The sequence below is a fragment of the Oncorhynchus keta genome, unplaced genomic scaffold, assembly GCF_023373465.1.
Source record: "Oncorhynchus keta strain PuntledgeMale-10-30-2019 unplaced genomic scaffold, Oket_V2 Un_contig_1530_pilon_pilon, whole genome shotgun sequence".
Lineage (NCBI taxonomy): Eukaryota > Metazoa > Chordata > Actinopteri > Salmoniformes > Salmonidae > Oncorhynchus > Oncorhynchus keta.
Window position 1 is genome coordinate 307,683 of NW_026279243.1, and position 22,248 is coordinate 329,930.

At 38.8% G+C, this 22,248-nt stretch overlaps 1 protein-coding gene across 2 annotated transcripts in view; it reads right to left on the reverse strand.

The window, feature by feature from the left end:
• Window positions 1–21,672, reverse strand: part of LOC118382420 (IQ motif and SEC7 domain-containing protein 1-like) — an 88,640-nt gene extending 66,968 nt beyond the window's left edge. The window contains exons 1-2 of one of the 2 annotated variants that reach the window (XM_052502249.1): window positions 21,395–21,672; window positions 7,138–8,504 (exon numbers count right to left, since the gene is read on the reverse strand). In XM_052502249.1, coding sequence (XP_052358209.1) covers window positions 7,138–8,498 — 1,361 coding nt within the window. In that variant the 5' untranslated portion in view covers window positions 8,499–8,504; window positions 21,395–21,672. The remainder of the gene's footprint in view (window positions 1–7,137; window positions 8,505–21,394) is intronic. The other variant, XM_052502251.1, reaches the window with a different exon arrangement.
• Between the last annotated feature and the right edge of the window lie 576 nt (window positions 21,673–22,248).

Sequence of the window (22,248 nt, forward strand, 5' to 3'; positions counted from 1 at the left end):
CGCACTCAGTCCAATCACACGCACTCAGTCCAATCACACGCACTCAGTCCAATCACACGCACTCAGTCCAATCACACGCACTCAGTCCAATCACACGCACTCAGTCCAATCACACGCACTCAGTCAGTCCAATCACACGCACTCAGTCAGTCCAATCACACGCACTCAGTCAGTCCAATCACACGCACTCAGTCAGTCCAATCACACGCACTCAGTCAGTCCAATCACACGCACTCAGTCAGTCCAATCACACGCACTCAGTCAGTCCAATCACACGCACTCAGTCAGTCCAATCACACGCACTCAGTCAGTCCAATCACACGCACTCAGTCAGTCCAATCACACGCACTCATTCTGGCCCCATTATGGACAGACTCTGGCCCCATTATGGACAGACTCTGGCCCCATTATGGTCAGACTCTGGCCCCATTATGGTCAGACTCTGGCCCCATTATGGACAGACTCTGGCCCCATTGTGGACAGACTCTGGCCCCATTGTGGACAGACTCTGGCCCCATTATGGACAGACTCTGGCCCCATTATGGTCAGACTCTGGCCCCATTATGGTCAGACTCTGGCCCCATTATGGACAGACTCTGGCCCCATTATGGTCAGACTGGCCCCATTATGGTCAGACTCTGGCCCCATTATGGACAGACTCTGGCCCCATTATGGTCAGACTCTGGCCCCATTATGGTCAGACTCTGGCCCCATTATGGTCAGACTCTGGCCCCATTATGGTCAGACTCTGGCCCCATTATGGACAGACTCTGGCCCCATTATGGTCAGACATTGTTGCCAATATTTTTGAAAGAGTTTATCTCTGAAAATGTTAGGGAAGTTTTTGCACTTCGGCAATTCACAGAAAAATAAGTCCTTGATGCCTTACTTGCAATAGATACCAATAACTCCACAGGGACTAACCAATTGGAGCCAGGTCTTCTCAAGTGTGCTGCCCCCCTCATTGATGGCTCAGAAACCCATATCTTAAATCTAATATTGTTATCAGGAAGTATGGAAAACTGCTTAGGTGCTGCCACTCCATAATTATCTTCCATCTCCAGGAGTCCATATCTAGCTAAGATTTGTGAATCCTTGGTAAATGTACAACTTTGCTTTTTTTATCTGAGAAATGTGTGTTGAATGTAAACCAATCAGGGTTTAGGCCTGGGCATAGCACTATTACAGCAACCACAATGTAAACCAATCAGGGTTTAGGCCTGGGCATAGCACTATTACAGCAACCACAATGTAAACCAATCAGGGGTTAGGCCTGGGCATAGCACTATTACAGCAACCACAATGTAAACCAATCAGGGTTTAGGCCTGGGCATAGCACTATTACAGCAACCACAATGTAAACCAATCAGGGGTTAGGCCTGGGCATAGCACTATTACAGCAACCACAATGTAAACCAATCAGGGGTTAGGCCTGGGCATAGCACTATTACAACAACCACAATGTAAACCAATCAGGGTTTAGGCCTGGGCATAGCACTATTACAGCAACCACAATGTAAACCAATCAGGGGTTAGGCCTGGGCATAGCACTATTACAGCAACCACAATGTAAACCAATCAGGGTTTAGGCCTGGGCATAGCACTATTACAGCAACCACAATGTAAACCAATCAGGGGTTAGGCCTGGGCATAGCACTATTACAGCAACCACAATGTAAACCAATCAGGGTTTAGGCCTGGGCATAGCACTATTACAGCAACCACAATGTAAACCAATCAGGGGTTAGGCCTGGGCATAGCACTATTACAGCAACCACAATGTAAACCAATCAGGGGTTAGGCCTGGGCATAGCACTATTACAACAACCACAATGTAAACCAATCAGGGTTTAGGCCTGGGCATAGCACTATTACAGCAACCACAATGTAAACCAATCAGGGGTTAGGCCTGGGCATAGCACTATTACAGCAACCACAATGTAAACCAATCAGGGGTTAGGCCTGGGCATAGCACTATTACAACAACCACAATGTAAACCAATCAGGGTTTAGGCCTGGGCATAGCACTATTACAGCAACCACAATGTAAACCAATCAGGGGTTAGGCCTGGGCATAGCACTATTACAACAACCACAATGTAAACCAATCAGGGTTTAGGCCTGGGCATAGCACTATTACAGCAACCACAATGTAAACCAATCAGGGGTTAGGCCTGGGCATAGCACTATTACAGCAACCACAATGTAAACCAATCAGGGGTTAGGCCTGGGCATAGCACTATTACAACAACCACAATGTAAACCAATCAGGGTTTAGGCCTGGGCATAGCACTATTACAGCAACCACAATGTAAACCAATCAGGGGTTAGGCCTGGGCATAGCACTATTACAGCAACCGTTCTACCTGTTGTTATGGTGATACTATTTATAAACCTTTCTACCTGTTGTTATGGTGATACTATTTATCAACCTGTCTACTTGTTGTTATGGTGATACTATTTATCAACCTTTCTACCTGTTGTTATGGTGATACTATTTATCAACCTTTCTACCTGTTGTTATGGTGATACTATTTATCAACCTTTCTACCTGTTGTTATGGTGATACTATGTATCAACCTGTCTACCTGTTGTTGTTATGGTGATACTATTTATCAACCTGTCTACCTGTTGTTATGGTGATACTATTTATCAACCTTTCTACCTGTTGTTATGGTGATACTATTTATCAACCTTTCTACCTGTTGTTATGGTGATACTATGTATCAACCTGTCTACCTGTTGTTGTTATGGTGATACTATTTATCAACCTGTCTACCTGTTGTTATGGTGATACTATTTATCAACCTTTCTACCTGTTGTTATGGTGATACTATTTATCAACCTGTCTACCTGTTGTTGTTATGGTGATACTATTTATCAACCTTTCTACCTGTTGTTATGGTGATACTATTTATCAACCTTTCTACCTGTTGTTATGGTGATACTATGTATCAACCTGTCTACCTGTTGTTGTTATGGTGATACTATTTATCAACCTTTCTACCTGTTGTTATGGTGATACTATTTATCAACCTTTCTACCTGTTGTTATGGTGATACTATTTATCAACCTTTCTACCTGTTGTTATGGTGATACTATTTATCAACCTTTCTACCTGATGTCATGGTGATACTATTTATCAACCTTTCTACCTGTTGTTATGGTGATACTATTTATCAACCTGTCTATCTGTTGTTATGGTGATACTATTTATCAACCTTTCTACCTGTTGTTATGGTGATACTATTTATCAACCTTTCTACCTGTTGTTATGGTGATACTATTTATCAACCTGTCTATCTGTTGTTATGGTGATACTATTTATCAACCTTTCTATCTGTTGTTATGGTGATACTATTTATCAACCTTTCTACCTGTTGTTATGGTGATACTATTTATCAACCTGTCTATCTGTTGTTATGGTGATACTATTTATCAACCTGTCTATCTGTTGTTATGGTGATACTATTTATCAACCTGTCTATCTGTTGTTATGGTGATACTATTTATCAACCTGTCTATCTGTTGTTATGGTGATACTATTTATCAACCTGTCTATCTGTTGTTATGGTGATACTATTTATCAACCTGTCTGTTGTTATGGTGATACTATTTATCAACCTGTCTATCTGTTGTTATGGTGATACTATTTATCAACCTTTCTACCTGTTGTTATGGTGATACTATTTGTCAACCTGTCTATCTGTTGTTATGGTGATACTATTTATCAACCTTTCTACCTGTTGTTATGGTGATACTATTTATCAACCTTTCTACCTGTTGTTATGGTGATACTATTTATCAACCTTTCTACCTGTTGTTATGGTGATACTATTTATCAACCTTTCTACCTGTTGTTATGGTGATACTATTTATCAACCTTTCTACCTGTTGTTATGGTGATATTATTTATCAACCTGTCTACCTGTTGTTATGGTGATACTATTCATCAACCTGTCTACCTGTTGTTATGGTGATATTATTTATCAACCTTTCTACCTGTTGTTGTTATGGTGATACTATTTATCAACCTGTCTACCTGTTGTAATGGTGATACTATGTATCAACCTGTCTACCTGTTGTTGTTATGGTGATACTATTTATCAACCTGTCTACCTGTTGTTATGGTGATATTATTTATCAACCTGTCTACCTGTTGTTATGGTGATACTATGTATCAACCTGTCTATCTGTTGTAATGGTGATACTATGTATCAACCTGTCTATCTGTTGTTATGGTGATATTATTTATCAACCTGTCTACCTGTTGTTATGGTGATACTATGTATCAACCTGTCTACCTGTTGTAATGGTGATACTATGTATCAACCTGTCTATCTGTTGTTGTTATGGTGATACTATGTATCAACCTGTCTATCTGTTGTTATGGTGATACTATGTATCAAAATTTCTACCTATTGTTGTTATGGTGATACTATTTATCAACCTGTCTACCTGTTGTTATGGTGATACTATGTATCAACCTGTCTACCTGTTGTTGTTATGGTGATACTATTTATCAACCTGTCTACCTGTTGTTATGGTGATACTATTTATCAACCTTTCTACCTGTTGTTATGGTGATAATATTTATCAACCTTTCTACCTGTTGTTATGGTGATACTATTTATCAACCTGTCTACCTGTTGTTATGGTTTGGATAAAAGCGTCTGCTAAATGGCATATATTATTATTATATTATTATTATTATTATATTATTATGGTGATACTATGTATCAACCTGTCTACCTGTTGTTATGGTGATACTATGTATCAACCTGTCTATCTGTTCTTCATAATGGTGATACTAATATATGCCATTTAGCGGACGCTTTTATCCAAAGCGACTTACAGTCATGTGTGCATACATTCTACGTATGGGTGGTCCCGGGAATCGAACCCACTACCCTGGCGTTACAAGCGCCATGCTCTACCAACTGAGCTACAGAAGGACCTGTATTCATCAACCTGTCTACCTGTTGTTGTGGTGATACTATTTATCAACCTGTCTACCTGTTCTTGATTATGGTGATACTATTTACCAATGTGCAGCTGCCTCTACTCTTAAGTCCCTGGATAACGTTTATCACAGCACCCTTCGTGTTATCACAGAGACAGTTTTGTTACACATCACTGCAAAATGTTGTCTGGACCTCTTTAAAGTCAAATAGATCACATCACTACGCTCTTCTTGTTTACGAAGCCCTGCTTCATAAGCTTCCGACTTACCTAACGTCACTGAAAATATTTAACATTTTAAGTTACCCGTTCACAAGGTTGGTTAACTTTGGCGACTCCTTCGGTGTCTACAGAGTTAGGTAAATCTGCCTTTCTTTTCCTTGCACCCTATGTTTGGAATAATCTCAAATACATTTTGATTGGATGCTGATTACAATCACAGAACACAACCACTGATCTCTGATTACAACCACTGATCTCTGATTAAAACCACTGATCTCTAATTAAAACCACTGCTCTCTGATTAAAAACACTGGTCTCTGATCACAACCACTGATCTCTGATTAAAACCACAGATTACCACCACTGATTACCACCACTGATCTCTGATTAAAACCACAGATTAAAACCACAGATTACAACCACAGATTAAAACCACAGATTAAAACCACAGATTAAAACCACAGATTAAAACCACAGATTAAAACCACAGATTAAAACCACAGATTACAACCACTGATCTCCGATTACAACCACTGATTACAACCACTGATCTCCGATTACAACCACTGATCTCCGATTACAACCACTGATCTCCGATTACAACCACTGATCTCCGATTACAACCACTGATCTCCGATTACAACCACTGATCTCCGATTACAACCACTGATCTCCGATTACAACCACTGATCTCCGATTACAACCACTGATCTCCGATTACAACCACTGATCTCCGATTACAACCACTGATCTCCGATTACAACCACTGATCTCCGATTACAACCACTGATCTCTGATTACAACCACTGATCTCCGATTTCAACCACTGATTACAACCTCTGATCTCCGATTACAACCTCTGATCTCCAATTACAAGCACTGATCTCCGATTACAACCACTGATCTCCGATTACAACCACTGATCTCCGATTACAACCACTGATCTCCGATTACAACCACTGATCTCTGATTACAACCACTGATCTCCGATTACCACCACTGATCTCCGATTACCACCACTGATCTCCGATTACCACCACTGATCTCCGATTACCACCACTGATCTCCGATTACCACCACTGATCTCCGATTACCACCACTGATCTCCGATTACCACCACTGATCTCCGATTACCACCACTGATCTCCGATTACCACTGATCTGATTACCACCACTGATCGATTACCACCACTGATCTCCGATTACCACCACTGATCTCCGATTACCACCACTGATCTCTGATTACCACCACTGATCTCTGATTTACCACCACTGATCTCTGATTACAACCACTGATCTCCGATTTCAACCACTGATCTCTGATTACCACCACTGATCTCCGATTACCACCACTGATCTCTGATTACCACAACTGATCTCCGATTACCACCACTGATCTCCGATTACCACCACTGATCTCCGATTACCACAACTGATCTCCGATTACCACCACTGATCTCTGATTACCACCACTGATCTCCGATTACCACCACTGATCTCTGATTACCACCACTGATCTCCGATTACCACCACTGATCTCCGATTACCACAACTGATCTCCGATTACCACCACTGATCTCCGATTACAACCACTGATCTCTGATTACCACCACTGATCTCTGATTACCACCACTGATCTCTGATTACCACCACTGATCTCTGATTACCACCACTGATCTCTGATTACCACCACTGATCTCTGATTACCACCACTGATCTCTGATTACCACCACTGATCTCTGATTACCACCACTGATCTCTGATTACCACAACTGATCTCTGATTACCACCACTGATCTCCGATTACCACCACTGATCTCTGATTACCACAACTGATCTCCGATTACCACCACTGAGCTCTGATTACAACCACTGATCTCTGATTACAACCACTGATAAGGACTAGGTCATTTAACTCAGACTTCAGTGTGTGTGCCTCTGTCCTGAACCTACTTGTTAAACAGGTTTAGTCCGATACGATAGTGTCTCTTCCTGATGATATCATTACTGAAGGCCGGTGAGTCCCAGCTGCTGCGTGTCTCTTTGTGATAGGTCTGTTTTCTGAGGGTCTGTTCTCTACTGGAGGACTCAGAGCTGCAGTTAATAGTGTCATTACTGTTAGATGTAGAGTTGATACTGTCATTGTCCCCATCTGAGAAGTCCGACTCTGACTTGCTCTGCCGGTTAGCCATCCCGTTGATCGCCAGGTGGGCCTCTAGTGCGCGTGGCCGGTAGCGGGGAGCATCCTCATCCCAGGAGGTTCCCTTGGGGGGCAGGCCACGGGGGTGAGACAAGGAGGAGGGGTGAGGAGGGGGATGTTTGGGGCTGGCTGGCTGACTAATGGGCTGGCGAGCGTAGGCTTTCTGTCTCTTCGGAATGGAGCGGTCGGAACGGTCACTGAGCTCCACAGAGCTGTCGCTGGGCGGCTCGATGGGCAGCAGCGGGAGACGGTCCACCCTAAGCCTCTGCTCCTGCTGCTTCAGGGAGGGTGTGCTGCGGCAGGAGGTGTCTGACCCCTGACCTTTATCATCCTTATGGACCAGAGACCAGGAGAGAGAACGCAAACGCAGCTCCGACTCTTTGGAGGAGTGCCGGTCTACCGATGGTAGGGGGGTGTAGGGGCGCTCTAGGGACTGAGACAGAGGGAGAGGAGAGTAGGAATGGTCCAGGGACTGAGACAGAGGAAGAGGAGGGGACAGCTCTTCCTCATCGATGTAGAGAGTCACATCGCTGTATGATGCTGTCATCTCATCCAGTTTGTGGTGTTCCGCACTGCTGTGTGAGGAGGGTTTGACCTGGTAGGAGAACAGCTCTCTGTCTCGGTCTTTGTCCAGGTCAGGGTGTCCTCTCCCTCCTTGCCTCGTCTCTCCTGGCCCCCCCTCCTCCCTGTGCAGACTCCTACTATGGAGAGCATCGTCTATCGACTCGGCCAGAGACTTGACCTGACGGGAGAACGCGTCCTCCAGCTCTGTTATAGCGTCAGTGAAGTCATCGTTCTGGGCCAACACAGGTGACTTCATAGTACCTGGGACCACACCCCCCAGGTCAGAGCTGCATTCTGATTGGACCAGGGCCCCCAGGTGTTTGGTTCCGTTGTCGGTGAGGAAGGACGACTGATGAACATTCTCAGGGCCTTCCAAGGAGAACTGCATCCTCATGCTGGACAGGACGATACGTCGGGACATGCGGTTCTCGGACATGGAACTGCGGAGACGTTTAAAGTTCTTGTTCATCTGATACTGGCGGAAGGCTGTCTGGATGGTGCGGGCCGCATGACGCGTTATGAAACGGCCTCCATACTTACGCTCCAGCATCTCCACCTGGAGGAGAGAGAGAGAGAAGACAATCGATCAACCAACCAACCAATCAATCGACAGCATGAGAAGTTCGGCTATCCCTTTACGTGTTCATTTACATTACAAGCCATTTCAAATTACTATGTGACATCCACTGAGTATAGCAAAAATCCGGAACACCTTCCTATTATTGATTTGCACCCCCCTTTGCCCTCAGAACAGTGTTGAAAGGGTTCCACAGGGATTCTGGCCCATGTTAACTCCAGTGCTTCCCACAGTCATGTTGGTTGAATGTCCTTTGAGTGGTGGACCATTCCTGATACACACGGAAACAGTTGAGCGTGAACAACCCAACAGCGTTAGTTCTTGATACAAATCGGTGCGCCTGGCACCTACTACCATACCTCATTCAAAAGCTGTAAAAGTGTTTGTCTTGCCCATTCCCCTCTGAATGGCACACATTCACAATCCATGTGGAATTGTCTCAAGGCTTAAAAATCCTTCTTTAACCTTTCTCCTCCCCTTCATCTACACTGATTGAAGTTCATTTAACAGGTGACATCAACAAGGGATCATAGCCTTGACCTGGAGTCACCTGGTCAGTCTGTCATGAAAGGGCAGATGTTCTTCAAGTTTTGAATGCTCAGTATACATGCCCACACATTTAGGGAAATAACATAACCAGAAACAAATGAACAAACACATATAGAATAGATCTTTGGTTTTGTAACACAGTAACACGATAACACAGTAGCATAGTAACTGTAACACAGTAACACGATAACACAGTAGCATAGTAACACAGTAGCACAGTAGCATAGTAACTGTAACACAGTAACAGGGTAACATGGTACCATAGTAGGCATACTAAAGTTACACTTGTATTTATATTTATTATGGCTCACCATTAGTTCCTGCCAAGGCAGCAGCTACTCTTCCTGGGGTTTAGTATGGATCCCCATTCGTTCCTGTCAAGGCAGCAGCTACTCTTCCTGGGGTTTATTATGGATCCTCATTAGTTCCTGCCAAGGCACCAGCTACTCTTCCTGGGGTTTATTATGGATCCCCATTAGTTCCTGCCAAGGCAGCAGCTACTCTTCCTGGGGTTTATTATGGATCCTCATTAGTTCCTGCCAAGGCATCAGCTACTCTTCCTGGGGTTTATTATGGATCCTCATTAGTTCCTGCCAAGGCAGCAGCTACTCTTCCTGGGGTTTATTATGGATCCCCATTAGTTCCTTGGGTTTATTATGGATCCCCATTAGTTCCTGCCAAGGCAGCAGCTACTCTTCCTGGGGTTTATTATGGATCCCCATTAGTTCCTGCCAAGGCAGCAGCTACTCTTCCTGGGGGTTTATTATGGATCCCCATTAGTTCCTTGGGTTTATTATGGATCCCCATTAGTTCCTGTCAAGGCAGCAGCTACTCTTCCTGGGGTCCGGCAGAATTAAGGCATAACAGCCATTGCTGGCTATAATAGCCTATTGTTGTCTATTGCCTCTGAAATGGAGACAGCTGAGTCCAGTACCGGTCCTCCAGAACTATTGAACTTTACTTATTTGGGTTGCTATACCTGCTGATGCTAATGTCAATCATTAGAACTGTATACATACCTTTGTGCTGATGCTAATGTCAATCATTAGAACTGTATATATACCTTCGTGCTGATGCTAATGTCAATCATTAGAACTGTATATATACACACCTTTGTGCTGATGCTAATGTCAATCATTAGAACTGTGTATATACCTTTGTGCTGATGCTAATGTCAATCATTAGAACTGTATATATACCTTTGTGCTGATGCTAATGTCAATCATTAGAACTGTATACATACCTTTGTGCTGATGCTAATGTCAATCATTAGAACTGTATACATACCTTTGTGCTGATGCTAATGTCAATCATTAGAACTGTATATATACCTTTGTGCTGATGCTAATGTCAATCATTAGAACTGTATATATACCTTTGTGCTGATGCTAATGTCAATCATTAGAACTGTATATATACCTTTGTGCTGATGCTAATGTCAATCATTAGAACTGTATATATACCTTTGTGCTGATGCTAATGTCAATCATTAGAACTGTATATATACCTTTGTGCTGATGCTAATGTCAATCATTAGAACTGTATACATACCTTTGTGCTGATGCTAATGTCAATCATTAGAACTGTATATATACACCTTTGTGCTGATGCTAATGTCAATCATTAGAACTGTATATATACCTTTGTGCTGATGCTAATGTCAATCATTAGAACTGTATACATACCTTTGTGCTGATGCTAATGTCAATCATTAGAACTGTATACATACCTTTGTGCTGATGCTAATGTCAATCATTAGAACTGTATATATACACCTTTGTGCTGATGCTAATGTCAATCATTAGAACTGTATATATACCTTTGTGCTGATGCTAATGTCAATCATTAGAACTGTATATATACACCTTTGTGCTGATGCTAATGTCAATCATTAGAACTGTATACATACCTTTGTGCTGATGCTAATGTCAATCATTAGAACTGTATATATACCTTTGTGCTGATGCTAATGTCAATCATTAGAACTGTATATATACCTTTGTGCTGATGCTAATGTCAATCATTAGAACTGTATATATTACCTTTGTGCTGATGCTAATGTCAATCATTAGAACTGTATATATACACCTTTGTGCTGATGCTAATGTCAATCATTAGAATATACATACCTTTGTGCTGATGCTAATGTCAATCATTAGAACTGTATACATACCTTTGTGCTGATGCTAATGTCAATCATTAGAACTGTATATATACCTTTGTGCTGATGCTAATGTCAATCATTAGAACTGTATATATACCTTTGTGCTGATGCTAATGTCAATCATTAGAACTGTATATATACCTTTGTGCTGATGCTAATGTCAATCATTAGAACTGTATACATACCTTTGTGCTGATGCTAATGTCAATCATTAGAACTGTATACATACCTTTGTGCTGATGCTAATGTCAATCATTAGAACTGTATATATACACCTTTGTGCTGATGCTAATGTCAATCATTAGAACTGTATATATACCTTTGTGCTGATGCTAATGTCAATCATTAGAACTGTATATATATTTGTACTGGTGGCTGTCAGCCCTATGAAATGATGTACTGGTTAATTGTAGTCACTATAACTGTATCTTTGTAATGCAGGTAAATGTAAATGTTTTGTATGTTTCTTGTTGTTTTAATGCTCCGCTGCTGCAAAACCAAAACCCTCTGGAACGAATCAAGTTGAAACTTGAACTTAAAAGTTATGCTCGTTTAAGTTTTGGACATAGAGTGCTTGTCGAATTGTGAATGAGAGACGGATGTAGTGTGTACAGCATGTGCCTTCTTGTGACTTTTTTCAAATCATCATTGGAGTCCCATCATGCAGCCTTACAATGTATTGTACATCTAAACATATGGCCCAACGTTTGTAGAACAACTAAAGTTACATTAATAACTCTACATTAAGCATATAGTAATATCTATTTCTTTGTTAACAGCTCAACACAGAATAGCTGTATGTGAGCACTCCATCAAATTGTTTGGTGAAAATATCCTTTATATTTTATTCAGCTATGTTTAATTGTATTCTTCATACTATAAAATAATGCCACGGAATTTTAAGCAAATATTGTCTGCTAAATGAACTAGTGTAGCCTATAGCCATATGGCATAGCCAGATCAGGACCTAACATGATGACAACACAGAGGAAGCTGTTCTGTTCTTCTGAAATAGACTACATTTTCTTCATATCATGCTTCTTTAGACCTTTCTAAAATAAATAATGGTTTTATTGTGATGGTGTAGACTATATTACATGGATTTATTGTGATGGTGTAGACTATATTACATGGATTTATTGTGATGGTGTAGACTATATTACATGGATTTATCGTGATGGTGTAGACTATATTACATGGATTTATTGTGATGGTGTAGGTAGACTATATTACATTGATTTATTGTGATGGTGTAGGCTATATTACATGGATTTATTGTGATGGTGTAGGCTATATTACATGGATTTATTGTGATGGTGTAGGTAGACTATATTACATGGATTTATTGTGATGGTGTAGGTAGACTATATTACATGGATTTATTGTGATGGTGTAGGTAGACTATATTACATGGATTTATTGTGATGGTGTAGGCAGACTATATTACATGGATTTATTGTGATGGTGTAGAATATATTACATGGATTTATTGTGATTGTGTACACTATATTACATGGAATTATTGTGATGGTGTAGACTATATTACATGGATTTATTGTGATGGTGTAGACTATATTACATGGATCCATTGTGATGGTGTAGACTATATTACATGGATTTATTGTGATGGTGTAGGTAGACTATATTACATGGATTTATTGTGATGGTGTAGAATATATCACATGGAATTATTGTGATGGTGTAGGCTATATTACATGGATTTATTGTGATGGTGTAGACTACATTACATGGATTTATTGTGATGGTGTAGACTACATTACATGGATTTATTGTGATGGTGTAGACTACATAACATGGATTTATTGTGATGGTGTAGGTAGACTATATTACATGGATTTATTGTGATGGTGTAGGTAGACTATATTACATGGATTTATTGTGATGGTGTAGGCAGACTATATTACATGGATTTATTGTGATGGTGTAGAATATATTACATGGATTTATTGTGATTGTGTACACTATATTACATGGAATTATTGTGATGGTGTAGACTATATTACATGGATTTATTGTGATGGTGTAGAGTATATTACATGGATTTATTGTGATGGTGTAGGCTATATTACATGGATTTATTGTGATGGTGTAGGTAGACTATATTACATGGAATTATTGTGATGGTGTAAACTATATTACATGGATTTATTGTGATGGTGTAGACTATATTACATGGATTTATTGTGATGATGTAGACTATATTACATGGATTTATTGTGATGGTGTAGACTATATTACATGGATTTATTGTGATGGTGTAGGTAGACTATATTACATGTATTTATTGTGATGGTGTAGGTAGGCTATATTACATGGATGTATTGTGGAGGTGTAGACAATACTACATGGATTTATTGTGATGGTGTAGATAGACTATATTACATGGATTTATTGTGGTGGTGTAGGCTGACTATATTACATGGATTTATTGTGATGGTGTAGACTATATTACATGGATTTATTGTGATGGTGTAGACTATATTACATGGATTTATTGTGATGGTGTAGACTATATTACATGGATTTATTGTGATGGTGTAGGCTATATTACATGGATTTATTGTGATGGTGTAGACTATATTACATGGATTTATTGTGATGGTGTAGACTATATTACATGGATTTATTGTGATGGTGTAGACAATACTACATGGATTTATTGTGATGGTGTAGGTAGACTATATTACATGGATTTATTGTGGTGGTGTAGGCTGACTATATTACATGGATTTATTGTGTTGGTGTAGACTATATTACATGGATTTATTGTGATGGTGTAGGCAGACTATATTACATGGATTTATTGTGATGGTGTAGACTATATTACATGGATTTATTGTGATGGTGTAGACTATATTGCATGGATTTATTGTGATGCTGTAGGTAGACTATATTACATGGATTTATTGTGATGGTGTAGACTACATTACATGGATTTATTGTGATGGTGTAGACTATATTACATGGATTTATTGTGATGGTGTAGACTATATTACATGGATTTATTGTGATGGTGTACACTATATTACATGGATTTATTGTGATGGTGTAGACTATATTACATGGATTTATTGTGATGGTGTAGACTATATTACATGGATTTATTGTGGAGATGTAGACTATACTACATGGATTTATTGTGATGGTGTAGGTAGACTATATTAAATGGATTTATTGTGATGGTGTAGACTACATTACATGGATTTATTGTGATGGTGTAGACTATATTACATGGATTTATTGTGATGGTGTAGACTATATTACATGGATTTATTGTGATGGTGTAGACTATATTACATGGATTTATTGTGGAGATGTAGACTATACTACATGGATTTATTGTGATGGTGTAGGTAGACTATATTACATGGATTTATTGTGATGGTGTGGGTAGACTATATTACATTGATTTATTGTGATGGTGTAGGCAGACTATATTACATGGATTTATTGTGATGGTGTAGACTATATTACATGGATTTATTGTGATGGTGTAGGTAGACTATATTACATGGATTTATTGTGATGGCGTAGACTATATTACATGGATTTATTGTGATGGCGTAGACTACATTACATGGATTTATTGTGATGGCGTAGACTATATTACATGGATTTATTGTGATGGCGCAGACTATATTACATGGATTTATTGTGATGGTGTAGGCAGACTATATTACATGGATTTATTGTGATGGTGTAGACTATATTACATGGATTTATTGTGATGGTATAGACTATATTACATGGATTTATTGTGATGGTGTAGACTATATTTCATGGATTTATTGTGATGCTGTAGGTAGACTATATTACATGGATTTATTGTGATGGTGTAGGCTATATTACATGGATTTATTGTGGTGGTGTAGGTAGACTATATTACATGGATTTATTGTGATGGTGTAGACTATATTACATGGATTTATTGATTTATTGTGGTGTAGGCAGACTATATTACATGGATTTATTGTGATGGTGTAGGCAGACTATATTACATGGATTTATTGTGATGGTGTAGACTATATTACATGGATTTATTGTGGTGGTGTAGGCAGACTATATTACATGGATTTATTGTGGTGGTGTAGACTATATTACATGGATTTATTGTGTTGGTGTAGACTATATTACATGGATTTATTGTGATGGTGTAGACTATATTACATGGATTTATTGTGATGGTGTAGACTATATTACATGGATTTATTGTGATGGTGTAGGCAGACTATATTACATGGATTTATTGTGATGGTGTAGACTATATTACATGGATTTATTGTGATGGTGTAGACTATATTGCATGGATTTATTGTGATGCTGTAGGTAGACTATATTACATGGATTTATTGTGATGGTGTAGGCTATATTACATGGATTTATTGTGGTGGTGTAGGCAGACTATATTACATGGATTTATTGTGATGGTGTAGGCAGACTATATTACATGGATTTATTGTGATGGTGTAGACTATATTACATGGATTTATTGTGATGGTGTAGGTAGACTATATTACATGGATTTATTGTGATGGTGTAGACTATATTACATGGATTTATTGTGATGGTGTAGACTATATTTCATGGATTTATTGTGATGGTGTATACTATATTACATGGATTTATTGTGATGGTGTAGACTATATTACATGGATTTATCGTGATGGTGTAGACTATATTACATGGATTTATTGTGAAGGTGTAGACTATATTACATGGATTTATAGTGGAGGTGTAGACCATATTGTGACGCTGTAGACTATATTACATGGATTTATTGTGATGGTGTAGACTATATTACATGGATTTATCGTGATGGTGTAGACTATATTACATGGATTTATTGTGATGGTGTAGACTATATTACATGGATTTATTGTGAAGGTGTAGACTTTATTACATGGATTTATTGTGGAGGTGTAGACCATATTACATGGATTGATTGTGACGGTGTAGACTATATTACATGGATTTATCGTGATGGTGTAGACTATATTACATGGATTTATTGTGAAGGTGTAGACTATATTACATGGATTTATAGTGGAGGTGTAGACCATATTGTGACGCTGTAGACTATATTACATGGATTTATTGTGATGGTGTAGAATATATTACATTGATTTATTGTGATGGTGTAGACTATATTACATGGATTTATCGTGATGGTGTAGACTATATTACATGGATTTATTGTGATGGTGTAGGTAGACTATATTACATGGATTTATTGTGATGGTGTAGGTAGACTATATTACATGGATTTATTGTGGAGGTGTAGACAATACTACATGGATTTATTGTGGAGGTGTAGGTAGACTATATTACATGGATTTATTGTGATGGTGTAGACTATATTACATGGATTTATTGTAATGGTGTAGACTATATTACATGGATTTATTGTGGAGGTGTAGGTAGACTATATTACATGGATTTATTGTGATGGTGTAGGTAGACTATATTACATGGATTTATTGTGATGGTGTAGGTAGACTATATTACATGGATTTATTGTGGAGGTGTAGACCATATTACATGGATTGATTGTGACGGTGTAGGTAGACTATATTACATGGATTTATTGTGATGGTGTAGGTAGACTATATTACATGGATTTATTGTGGAGGTGTAGGTAGACTATATTACATGGATTTATTGTGGAGGTGTAGGTAGACTATATTACATGGATTTATTGTGATGGTGTAGGTAGACTATATTACATGGATTTATTGTGGAGGTGTAGACTATATTACATGGATTTATTGTGGAGGTGTAGACTATATTACATGGATTTATTGTGGAGGTGTAGACTATATTACATGGATTTATTGGAGGTGTAGACTTATTACATGGATTTATTGTGGAGGTGTAGACTATATTACATGGATTTATTGTGATGGTGTAGACTATATTACATGGATTTATTGTGATGGTGAAGGTAGACTATATTACATGGATTTATTGTGATGGTGAAGGTAGACTATATTACATGGATTTATTGTGGAGGTGTAGAATATTATGGACTATGATTAGACTATATTACATGGATTTATTGTGATGGGTGTAGACTTTATTACATGGATTTATTGTGATGGTGAAGGGACTATTACATGGATTTATTGTGATGGTGTAGACTATATTACATGGATTTATTGTGATGGTGAAGGTAGACTTTATTACATGGATTTATTGTGATGGTGAAGGTAGACTATACTACATGGATTTATTGTGATGCTGTAGACTATATTACATGGATGTATTGTGATGGTGTAGGTAGACTATATTACATGGATGTATTGTGATGGTGTAGGTAGACTATATTACATGGAATTATTGTGATGGTGTAGACTATATTACATGGATTTATTGTGATGGTGTAGACTATATTACATGGATTTATTGTGATGGTGTAGACTATATTACATGGATTTATTGTGAAGGTGTAGACTATATTACATGGATTTATTGTGATGGTGTAGGTAGACTATATTATATGGATTTATTGTGATGGTGTAGGTAGACTATATTATATGGATTTATCGTGATGGTGTAGACTATATTACATGGATTTATTGTGATGGTGTAGACTATATTACATGGATGTATTGTGATGGTGTAGACTATATTACATGGATGTATTGTGATGTTGTAGGTAGACTATATTACATGGAATTATTGTGATGGTGTAGGTAGAGTATATTACATGGATTTATTGTGATGGTGTAGGTAGACTATATTACATGGATTTATTGTGATGGTGTAGGTAGACTATATTACATGGATGTATTGTGATGGTTATTATTATGGTGTAGGTAGACTATATTACATGGATTTATTGTGATGGTGTAGGTAGAGTATATTACATGGATTTATTGTGATGGTGTAGACTATATTACATGGATTTATTGTGATGGTGTAGGTAGAGTATATTACATGGATTTATTGTGATGGTGTAGACTACATTACATGGAATTATTGTGATGGTGTAGACTATATTACATGGATTTATTGTGATGGTGTAGGTAGAGTATATTACATGGATTTATTGTGATGGTGTAGACTATATTACATGGATTTATTGTGATGGTGTAGGTAGAGTATATTACATGGATTTATTGTGATGGTGTAGGTACACTATGTTACATGGAATTATTGTGATGGTGTAGACTATATTACATGGATTTATTGTGATGTGTGGGTAGACTATATTACATGGATTTATTGTGATGGTGTAGACTACATTACATGGATTTATTGTGATGGTGTAGACTATATTACATGGATTTATTGTGATGGTGTAAACTATATTACATGGATTTATTGTGATGGTGTAGACTACATTACATGGATTTATTGTGATGGTGTAGACTATATTACATGGATTTATTGTGGAGGTGTAGACTATACTACATGGAATTATTGTGATGGTGTAGGTAGACTATATTACATGGAATTATTGTGATGGTGTAGGTAGACTATATTACATGGAATTATTGTGATGGTGTAGACTATATTACATGGATTTATTGTGATGGTGTAGGTAGACTATATTACATGGAATTATTGTGATGGTGTAGGTAGACTATATTACATGGAATTATTGTGATGGTGTAGACTATATTACATGGATTTATTGCGATGGTGTAGACTATATTACATGGATTTATTGTGATGGTGTAGAATATATTACATGGATTTATTGTGATGGTGTAGGTAGACTATATTACATGGAATTATTGTGATGGTGTGGGTAGACTATATTACATGGAATTATTGTGATGGTGTGGGTAGACTATATTACATGGACTTATTGTGATGGTGTAGGTAGACTATATTACATGGATTTATTGTGATGGTGTAGGTAGACTATATTACATGGATTTATTGTGATGGTGTAGACTATATTACATGGATTTATTGTGATGGTGTAGGTAGACTATATTACATGGATTTATTGTGATGGTGTAGACTATATTACATGGATTTATTGTGATGGTGTAGGTAGACTATATTACATGGATTTATTGTGATGGTGTAGACTAAATTACATGGATTTATTGTGATGGTGTAGGTAGACTATATTACATGGATTTATTGTGATGGTGTAGGTAGACTATATTACATGGATTTATTGTGATGGTGTAGACTATATTACATGGATTTATTGTGATGGTGTAGACTATATTACATGGATTTATTGTGATGGTTTAGACTACATTACATGGATGTATTGTGATGCTGTAGACTATATTACATGGATTTATTGTGATGGTGTAGGTAGACTATATTACATGGATTTATTGTGATGGTGTAGACTATATTACATGGATTTATTGTGATGGTGTAGACTATATTACATGGATTTATTGTGATGGTGTAGACTATATTACATGGATTTATTGTGATGGTGTAGACTATATTACATGGATTTATTGTGATGGTGTAGGTAGACTATATTACATGGATTTATTGTGATGGTGTAGGTAGACTATATTACATGGATTTATTGTGATGGTGTAGACTATATTACATGGATTTATTGTGATGGTGTAGGTAGACTATATTACATGGATTTATTGTGATGGTGTAGGTAGACTATATTACATGGATTTATTGTGATGGTGTAGACTATATTACATGGATTTATTGTGATGGTGTAGACTATATTACATGGATTTATTGTGATGGTGTAGACTATATTACATGGATTTATTGTGATGGTGTAGGTAGACTATATTACATGGATTTATTGTGATGGTGTATACTATATTACATGGATTTATTGTGATGGTGTAGGTAGAGTATATTACATGGATTTATTGTGATGGTGTAGACTACATTACATGGATTTATTGTGATGGTGTAGACTATATTACATGGATTTATTGTGATGGTGTAGACTATATTACATGGATTTATTGTGATGGTGTAAACTATATTACATGGATTTATTGTGATGGTGTAGGTAGACTATATTACATGGATTTATTGTGACGCTGTAGACTATATTACATGGATTTATTGTGATGGTGTAAACTATATTACATGGATTTATTGTGATGGTGTAAACTATATTACATGGATTTATTTGACTTTCTCAAATGTAGATGCATCAGTGGCTTGTAGGCTGTGTGTGGAAGCCAGGAGTATCTAGTTCACTAGCACTACCTCTCCCTGAGCTAGAGTCAGTGGGTAGGGAGTAAGTATCTAGTTAACTAGCACTACCTCTCCCTGAGCTAGAGTCAGTGGGTAGGGAGTAAGTATCTAGTTAACTAGCACTGCCTCTCCCTGAGCTAGAGTCAGTGGGTAGGGAGTAAGTATCTAGTTAACTAGCACTGCCTCTCCCTGAACTAGAGTCAGTGGGTAGTGAGTAAGTATCTAGTTCACTAGCACTGCCTCTCCCTGAGCTAGAGTCAGTGGGTAGGGAGTAAGTATCTAGTTAACTAGCACTGCCTCTCCCTGAACTAGAGTCAGTGGGTAGGGAGTAAGTATCTAGTTAACTAGCACTACCTCTCCCTGAACTAGAGTCAGTGGGTAGGGAGTAAGTATCTAGTTAACTAGCACTGCCTCTCCCTGAACTAGAGTCAGTGGGTAGGGAGTAAGTATCTAGTTAACTAGCACTGCCTCTCCCTGAACTAGAGTCAGTGGGTAGTGAGTAAGTATCTAGTTCACTAGCACTGCCTCTCCCTGAGCTAGAGTCAGTGGGTAGGGAGTAAGTATCTAGTTAACTAGCACTGCCTCTCCCTGAACTAGAGTCAGTGGGTAGGGAGTAAGTATCTAGTTAACTAGCACTACCTCTCCCTGAGCTAGAGTCAGTGGGTAGGGAGTAAGTATCTAGTTAACTAGCACTGCCTCTCCCTGAACTAGAGTCAGTGGGTAGGGAGTAAGTATCTAGTTAACTAGCACTGCCTCTCCCTGAACTAGAGTCAGTGGGTAGGGAGTAAGTATCTAGTTAACTAGCACTGCCTCTCCCTGAACTAGAGTCAGTGGGTAGGGAGTAAGTATCTAGTTAACTAGCACTGCCTCTCCCTGAACTAGAGTCAGTGGGTAGGGAGTAAGTATCTAGTTAACGAGCACTGCTCTCTCCCTCTACTGGTCCTATGGGTGCTATACCGTACCATGTGTTCCCTACCTTTTTGTCCTGTAGGTCGGCTGACAGCTCATAGCTCTCAGACAGGGATCGGGAGCATTTGATTGCCTCCTCCTCGGCCTGCTTCCTGAGGATGGACTGGTTGTGCTGCAGCTTGGGTCGTCGTGACCGTGGTTGCCCTGGTAACAGCACGTGGCTGAAGAGATGTCCACCGTCGAAGTGGTCCTGCCCGGTACCGTCTACACTGTGGGTTAGAGGGATGACTCGACTGTATTGGTCTAAAGACCCGCCCACCTCGTAGGCGCAAGCCTCCTCACCTTCCACACTGCAGGGAGAAGAAAGAGATCTGTTAGATCACGAGCCTGACCAAGACCTTCAATTAAAGGAGCAGTGGTTTTCTATTTCCTTCAGATGATTAGTTCCTGGCACCTGGGGACAATTTTACCCCTATTGTACACAAACGTTCTAGGCAAAGATCTGCCGGTCTTACAACAATGGTTAAGAACACTAAATTAAAAAATTGTCTCTAGTCAATAAACCCAGTGTTAGTAAGGTACTGTACAGTACCACAGCGGAATGCCAGTGTTAGTAAGGTACTGTACCAGAGTGGAATGCCAGTGTTAGTAAGGTACTGTACCACAGCGGAATGCCAGTGTTAGTAAGGTACTGTACCACAGCGGAATGCCAGTGTTAGTAAGGTACTGTACCACAGTGGAATGCCAGTGTTAGTAAGGTACTGTACCACAGTAGAATGCCAGTGTTAGTAAGGTACTGTACAGTACCACAGTAGAATGCCAGTGTTAGTAAAGTACTGTACAGTACCACCGTGGAATGCCAGTGTTAGTAAGGTACTGTACCAGAGTGGAATGCCAGTGTTAGTATGGTACTGTACCACA